Genomic DNA, 8771 nt, shown 5'->3' with positions numbered 1-8771 from the left:
ATCGGACACAAAAATGTGTCTATCAGCCACACTTCCGAACAAGTTTAAAATTGGTTCATCTGACTTTCAAGAACTATGTGATTGATCAAACCAACATTCAATCACAATCATGGGTTTACGGTTCTACCAAAACAAGTTTCGGTTCTACCTCCATGTGAGTACTTCGCATAGTCACACTAGCTTCTCAAAGATTCGGTTGACTAGGTACTAGGATCGGTTCCCCACATATATATGGTATTAAACTCATATGTGTTGCACATGTCCATAAGATCGGTTCCCCTTTTCTACTATAAACCTTGCTGCACCCCATAGATCGGTTCCCTATTGCATTTCACCCCTTAGGTTCGGTTCCCTTTCTTTCACAAGGATCGGTTCCCTTTCCCCAACAAGGATCGGTTCCCTTTCCCCAAGGCACATACAATCCGATCATACCAGGTGATTACTTAAGATAGGTTTTACTAATAAAAGTTATACCAATACAAAAGTCAGGAATTTGTGAATAGTTCTACCAAGAACACAACAAGTTGTGAGAGGTTATACTCTATCACACATATTGGTTGTTCACAAGATATGCAATGAATAACAAAACCAATAACGACCGAAAATTTCCTTTTCGGTCCACAAACAAGTTTATGAACTTACTTCCTTAGAACACATGTAAACATAGTTACCTAGGATGAAATCCTCACCTTATACCCATACATAATCACAGTAGCATTCAAATGATTGTGGCGATGTCTTATCTACAAAGTTTAATGGTTAATCAATGAACCTCGTATTGTATTCCTTAATATTATGTTTATCTAGAGTTCAAATATGCTTCGCAGTTATGTTTTCAATATGCACGACTTGAAAGATACGTTAGGGAATGAAACAGTTCAAGCCAAATATCACTAACCTCAAGTGGAAGGATGATTATTGTTGTTGTAGCTCCTTTCTTCTTCACATCTTCAAGACTTCGCAATACTTGTAATGTCTCATATCCTAATACTTTCAAGTTAACCTATACGAAGTTTAACTCTAGTACATAATCAAGCGACTCTTAACATGAGTTTTGATTCACTAAAATATGACAACCAAACTTGACATACCAACGCTTGGTGGGTTCAACCGAGCAATGCTCTAACAGTTCCCACCTGATTTAATGACAAGCCGCGCCTACCTCGATATCCTCAATCCACCAGTTCATTCTTTGATTCAATCGTTGTTAATAAAGACCAACTGTTAATCGCACAAGCACTATAAAGATTAGCCAAAATGCTCATACAAGACTTATAACATAATCTCATACAATTCTCTAGTTATAGGATAAGTGAATTATCTAATGGTTTTAAGTCCATTTATGTTTATATACCTTTTCATTATCTATCTATAGCATATCTAAGGTTTATTATCCCAATTAGGTTGATTCTATATTCCACTAGATATATCTTATGATTACCTACAACTTTGTAGAAGGAACCAAGGGCTAGTTTAGACTATAAGGGTCCAAAACATCAAACTAAGAATACATGGCACTACGCCCAAGTCCACTAGACTCGGACCATTACACAAGTGCTGACCCAACCGGTTCATCTGACGGTCACTGATAGTCAAATGGTTCAACTAACAGTCAACGTCTAGTCAAAGGTCAAAGTCCAGGGTCAATGGTCAAGGAAACCAACTCAGTCAAAGTTCACAGAGTCAGGTATGGTTAATGAGTCAACTCAGGGTTAGACTGATTCAATTCAGTCAGATGGACTGAGTCAGATAAGTAATCTAGACTGACTGGGATGACTAATAGGCCAAATACCTAAACCAAACTTCTAATGCATAATCAAGAAGCAAAACAAATGCACAACCTCTACAACAATCTATCTATACACAGTTCTATGAGTTACAACTAACTTCCATCTCCAAAGTCTTGTTTTCATCAAACATTACAGTTATTCTTCACATCTATATATAGCTTCATAATCTGGGCATAACCCACTTGTACCTGTAGTTGTTCTCCAATTCAACCTCTTATACAAAATCATACATTCATAGCCAGCCATCAACAAAACCAGTACCTACATTCCACCAGCAATTACTATTTTGTGCATTGATAACCAACAACTCCAATTCATTTAACTCACACCAGTTCAACTGCACCAACACTATTAAGCCTCAACTTGGACTAACTCCATTGCAATTTGAAGCTCCACCTGCAACATCACACTAACTCCAGAGTTACAAATTTCATAGTTTCTAATCTTCAGTTCAGGTAGCTATATATCTTCAACCTAAGTTTCAAGTACAATTAGACTTGGATTTCGTCATTCCTGCCACTGCAGTTCAACTCAACAGTCACAGTCACCTGTAACAACAATTCAACACCACTGAGAAAGCACCACCACAATAACTTCATCAACTGCAACTCAAAACAACACCACCACACTTCACCTGCAATCCAACTGCACTTAAATCATACCATTCTGTACAACAACACACCATAGCAGTCTCATAATATAACTTCTCCGTTGATTCATTTTCACAATAACCTAGCATTCATCTAAAACACCACCATACTATCTCTAATCCCATTCCTAAATTCCATTTCAACACAAACCATGCTTCAGCTAAAACCACCCCCACTGTAACTTACAATTTCACTTGAAGTTATCACAGTTCACCACCAATTCAGTTCAACAGCACCACAACCATAACCATAATATCTGGCTAGTTCATCTCCATCTTCTGATCACAAAACCCTGATTCTAAATCACCAACAACAATCCCAATTCACCAATTCGTCTTCCTCCCAAAACCCTTCAGTTATTCTCTCAATTACAAATTCAAATCCTAGTTTCTAATTGCTCTCTGCAGAACCTTAAACCAATAATCCAACTTCAATCCTCTAACCAATTCATCCTCTCCATTTGCAGAATCCATTCTAGGCACCCTAATATGCATGGACTCTAATTTACGATTGGTTTAGGGAAGAACAAAAACCCTAATTTTCTATGAAATCAAAATTAACCTTCATGTGTACATCTACACATTCTATAATCGATCAAAACGAAATGATTTCATAAAGAACAATCAATAAACACAAAACCCTAAATTAGCTTACCATTCTATGTAATTTGCAGAAATACATCAGCTTCAGTAACATCACCTTCTTCATCTAATCATCCTAGTTAACAAAGTCTACCAGAATTCTCATACAAATAAACACTCAAATCTCTGAGACTGAGATCAACACAAAGATGGAGAAGATGAACAGAGAAGAATAAAGAGAATAAAAAGAAAATGAATATGTTCGACACGTTTGGGTGATGATAAGGCCGACCAGAACTATAAAGGCACCCAGAAGATTGATAGGGGCAGTCAAGCGGTTTAAATGCAAAAACTGACTGTTTTTTCCCCTCATGCTAAACTGAAGATATCTTCTTCATCCGGTATCCGATTGACACGTTCGAGTAGTCCACTTCGCATAACTTTTCTAGACCTATCTAGTGATACTAGTTTCGTATCTAAATTATTGTTAGGTTGAACTCTATTAATTAAAACCTACGTTAACTAATCGAGTCATTAACAGTTAATTCGTATCTTGACCGGTCTAATAGCATTGACGATCTTGAGGGTCGTTACATTCTCCCCACCTTATACATTTTCGTCCTCGAAAATCGAATCACTTTTCTGATCTTCAAAACTTCCCACCTTATAGAGAAATACTATCTCTCGACTTAATGCAAGTATTGCTCATACTTACAAACGCGCGAAAAGATATCTAATTTCTAATGAGTTCGAAGCAATAAGAAATGAAGCACGGGACTATATAGTTTTCCACAACTAAAATTTGTGGATTTAGGTTCAACTAATTTAAATGCTAACAAATGGATAAATCTAAGTTCCTCACACTAACTTTCTACTTTTATAGATCAATGGTTCTAGATATATGTAAAGCTGCTCAATAAGTTTCAAAATTAATTTGGAATCTATAAGAACATTTAACCTCACTAATTCTTCAGTCTTGGATTGAATAAGTGTAGAAAAACCATAAACTACTTATTCTCTAAATCTCTGTCAGCTTCTAAGCATAATATAATTGGTTCAATGTATAATTTTACTCCATAAAATGTACAGACAACAAGGAAAAAAAATCAATCATCCAATATTGTTTTAGTTCTTGATAGCTTTTAGTGATTATGATTTATCTCGCAACTCATCCCAGTTCTAAACTAATCTAATTCACTAACAAGTATTATCTATTATCTATTGTTGCCCATGTAAGATCTAATAGTGAGCTCTGATACCAACCTGTGACGCCCCAACCTAATCACCTGCTTAGCTAATAAGATTACATCCTAATCGAAGCATCAAATCTAGATTACCGATTTTAAGAATCATAGTTACATAAAGTGCTAATAACAAAACCCAAACTCTCTGATATTATATAAATGAAAAAAATCTCTCGAGTGATAAGAATATAATAATGTGTTGTTTTACAAAGAAAGAAAGAATACATACATAAAGATAAACAAACATCTTCAGTTCGCTAAAACTTTAAGCTACAAACACGGATATCTTCATGTGCACCATTTCTTCGTGTAACTGAAGCTGAAGTGGGAATGAGTGAGCACATCATCCCAAAGGGGTGCCCAATGGAAACAAATAACTTTAAAGTAATCACTAACATGCTACTAAAATATAACCAATTTAAGAACAACAATATAAGAAAGTAATTAACACCTTTTACACCAAACACCGAACACAACATCGAATTATAACTTTTAAGAAAGGAAATATAGATTATGTGATTAGACCAGTATGATATGCGAACGACTGTTTCCCCAAATACCTCGTAGTACTATTTACACTTCCTGTGCTGAATAAAACATAAATTTACCATATAAAATAAAAAGTAATACTATTTACACCCTTGTGCTGAAATAGATATTATATGCACTTCCCGTGCTATGTAATATTTACACTTCCCGTGCTGAATTAACTTAGCAAGGATCCATGGGGAAACCATAGATATTCCCTGCGGGGATACTAGGTGACGCATGTCACAACTCATACACATTCAATTACACACAAATATGCTCACGAGAAGTAAAGGAACATCATGCTCGCTGTTGAAAAGAATCTTAATGATTACAAGAAGGTTACAAGAGTTCCCACCTGATTTGATGAAAAGCCACGCTTACCTCGAGATCCTCAATCCACTAGTTCATCCTTTGATTCAATCGTTATTAATAAAGACTAACTGTTAATCACACAAGCACTCTAAAGATTAGCCAAAAGGCTCATACAAGGCTTATAACATAATCTCATAAAATTCTCTAGTTATAGGCTAAGTGAATTATCTAGTGGTTTTAAGTCCATTTATGTTTCTATACCTTTTCATTATCTATATTTAGCATATCTAAGGTTTATTATCCCAATTAGGTTGATTCTATATTCCGCTAGATATATCTTATGATTACCTACAACTTTGTAGAAGGAACCAAAGGCTAATTTAGACTATAAGGGTCCAAAACATCAAACTAAGAATACATGGCACTACGCCCAAGTCCACTAGACTCGTCCCATTACACAAGTGCTGGCCCAACTGGTTCATCCACAATCACTGATGGTCAAATGGTTCAACTAACAGTCAACGTATAGTCAAAGGTCAAAGTCCAGGGTCAATGGTCAAGAAACCAACTCAGTCAAAGTTCACAGAGTCAGGTCTAGTTAATGAGTCAACTCAGGGTTAGACTGATTCAATTCAGTCAGATGGACTGAGTCAGATAAGTCAGCTAGACTGACTGGGATGACTAATAGGCCAAACACCTAAGACAAACTTCTAATGCATAATCAAGAAGAAAAAAAAATGCACAACCTTTACAACAATCTATTTATATACAATTCTATGAGTTACAACTAACTTCCATCTCCAGAGTCTTGTTTTCATCAAACATTACAGTATGTAATTCCTAGTTCGACAAAACATATTCTTCACATCTATATATGGCTTCATAATCTGGGCATAACCCACTTGTACCTGGAGTTGTTCTCCATTTCAACCTCTTATACAAAATCATACATTCATAGCCATCCGTCAACAAAACCACTACCTACAGATCCACCAACAATTACTAATCTGCGCATTCATAACCAACAACTCCAATTCATTTAACTCACACCAGTTCATCTGCACCAACACTATTAAGCCTCAACTTGGACCACCTCCATTGTAATTTGCAGCTCCACCTGCAACATCACACTAACTCCAGAGTTACAAACTTCAGTTCAGGTAGCTTTATACCTTTAACCCGAGTTTCAAGTAAAATTAGACTTGTCTTTCCTTACTCCTGCCACTACAGTTCAACTCAATAGTCACAGTCACCTGAAACAACAATTCAACACCACTGAGAAGGCACCACCACCATAACTTCATCAACTACAACTCAACACAACACCACCACACTTCACCCGCAATCCAACTCCACTTAAATCAGACCATTTTGTACAACAACACACCACAACACTCTCATAATATAACTTCTCAGTTGATTCATTCTCACAATAACCTATCATTCATCTAAAACACCACCAGATTATCTCTAATCCCATTTTTAAATTCCATTTCAACACAAACCATGCTTCAGCTAAAACCACCCCCATTATAACTTACAATTTCACTTGAGGTTATCACGGCTCACCACCAATTCAGTTCAACAGAACCACAACCATAACCATAATATTTGGCTAGCCAATATCCAGTTCATCTCCATCTTCTGATCACAGAACCCCAATTCTAAATCACCAACAACAATCCCAATTCACCAGTTCGTCTTCCTCCCAAAACTCTTCAGTTATTCTCTTAATTACAAATTCAAATCCTAGTTTCTAATTCCTATCAATGAAGTGGTTGCAGCGCTTTTCGCTTGTGTTTTAAGAATTCAAAGCGTGGAGTACTGAGACCTTTAGTGAAAATATCAGCTGCCTGTTGAAGGGCTGAGACATACACAATCTTTAAATTCTTCGACTGAACCAATTCTCTCACAAAATGGAAATCAAGAGCTAGATGTTTGATCCTGCTGTGAAAAACTGGATTTGAGGCTAGTGCAATATAGATCTTATTATCACATGCAATATAAGGAGGAACAGAAACAAATATATAGAGATCCTTTAGAATATGACAGATCCAAAGTACTTCTGCAGCAGTAGATGCAAGTGACTTGTATTCTGCTTATGTACTGCTTCTAGACAGAGTAGGCTATTTCTTGGATGACCAAAAAATTGGATTTCCTCCAAAAAAGATACAATAACCACTTACTGACCTTCTGTCATCTGGATTGCCTGCCCATTCAACATCAGTGTAGCCTTGTAAGGCATTGAAACCTTGAGAGAATATAATACCATGACCAAGAGTGCCTTTAATGTATCTGAGAACTCTCTTAGCAGCTTGAAGATGTGCAGTAGTTGGAGCATGCATAAATTGACAAATATGATTGAATGCAAAACTAATATCAGGTCTTGTCCATGTCAGATAATGCAGAGATCCAACAAGAGATCTGTACTCTGTAGGATTAGCGAGAAGATCTCCATCTGAAGCAGAAAGTTTGAAATTTGCAGGACAAGGAGATGTGCAAGGTTTAATGCCAACAATGTTACATTTTTGAAGAATATCAATGGCATATTTTGTTTGACTGAGAAATAAACCTTTAACATTTCTGGTAACTTGCAATCCCAAGAAGAAATGTAGAGCTCCAAGATCTTTAATAGCGAAGAGAGTACCTAAGTGAATAATGATCTTGTTTCAGTGAGTAACATCATTTCCAGTAATAATGATGTCATCCACATAAACAAGTATTATAGTGAACTTAGATCCCAACTTCTGAACAAATAATGATGGATCAGCCAAAGAAGGTTTGAAGTCAAGAGAGATGAGAGCATCAGCAAACTTCTCATACCAAGCCATTGGTGCTTGTTTTAAGCCGTACAAGGACTTGTTTAATTTGCATACATATTCAAGATGATCCTTGTCTTCATAACCTGGAGGTTGAACCATATACACATCTTCTTTAAGGTCTCCATGGAGAAAAGCATTGCTTATGTCAAGCTACTTAATATCCCAACTAAAGTTCACAGCTAAAGCAAGTAAAATTATGATAGTTGTTGGCTTCACCACAGGGCTAAAAGCATCAGTATAATCAAGACCCTCAAGTTGATGATAACCCTTGGCAACAAGTTTGGCTTTGTGTCTCTTAATAGTACCATCATCCTTATGTTTCACCTTATAAACCCATTTGCACCCAACTAGATTCTGTGAAGGATGTGATGGTACTTTGGTCCAAGTATCTGCTTGAAGAAGAGCTGTATGTTTTTCATCCTTGGAAACACACCAAACTGGAATCTTCTTAGCTTGAGAGTAGCATGTTGGTGTAGGTGGAGCAATGGTTGCCATATAAGCAGCTGGAAAAGAATGCTCAGTAGAAAAAAGAACCTTGGGTTTGTAGATATGGTTCTTAGCTCTTGTGGTCATAGTATGAGTGTTAATAGTCATGGTTCCCTGAACTGGTAAAGAAATAGCAGGGATAAGAGTGGAAGAACGAATGTCTAATTAAGGGGACAAGAGGATATGAAGGTGATGAAGAAGATGATATGTTAGATGAAGGTGAATCTAGCAAGGTAAGAGACATATCAAATTTTGAGAGAACATCACTGAGAGTAGTTGTGGAAGTGAGAAAAGTGTATGGAAAGACTTTTTCATGATAAACAACATGTCTTGAGATATAAACCTTATGAGAAAT

General features: G+C 36.5%; 1 protein-coding gene across 1 annotated transcript; it reads right to left on the bottom strand.

The window, feature by feature from the left end:
- Nucleotides 1-6060: 6060 nt before the first annotated feature.
- Nucleotides 6061-7939, bottom strand: LOC113279673 (uncharacterized mitochondrial protein AtMg00810-like). The gene is made up of 4 exons (XM_026528348.1): nt 7862-7939; nt 7299-7771; nt 6157-6225; nt 6061-6115 (listed from the first exon to the last, which is right to left on the bottom strand). Exons 1-4 carry the CDS (start codon nt 7937-7939, stop codon nt 6061-6063), a joined length of 675 nt encoding a protein of 224 aa, XP_026384133.1.
- Between the last annotated feature and the right edge of the window lie 832 nt (nt 7940-8771).

The sequence above is a fragment of the Papaver somniferum genome, chromosome 5 (assembly GCF_003573695.1).
Source record: "Papaver somniferum cultivar HN1 chromosome 5, ASM357369v1, whole genome shotgun sequence".
NCBI classification, from domain to species: domain Eukaryota; kingdom Viridiplantae; phylum Streptophyta; class Magnoliopsida; order Ranunculales; family Papaveraceae; genus Papaver; species Papaver somniferum.
This window is presented reverse-complemented; position numbering and strand designations above follow the sequence as displayed.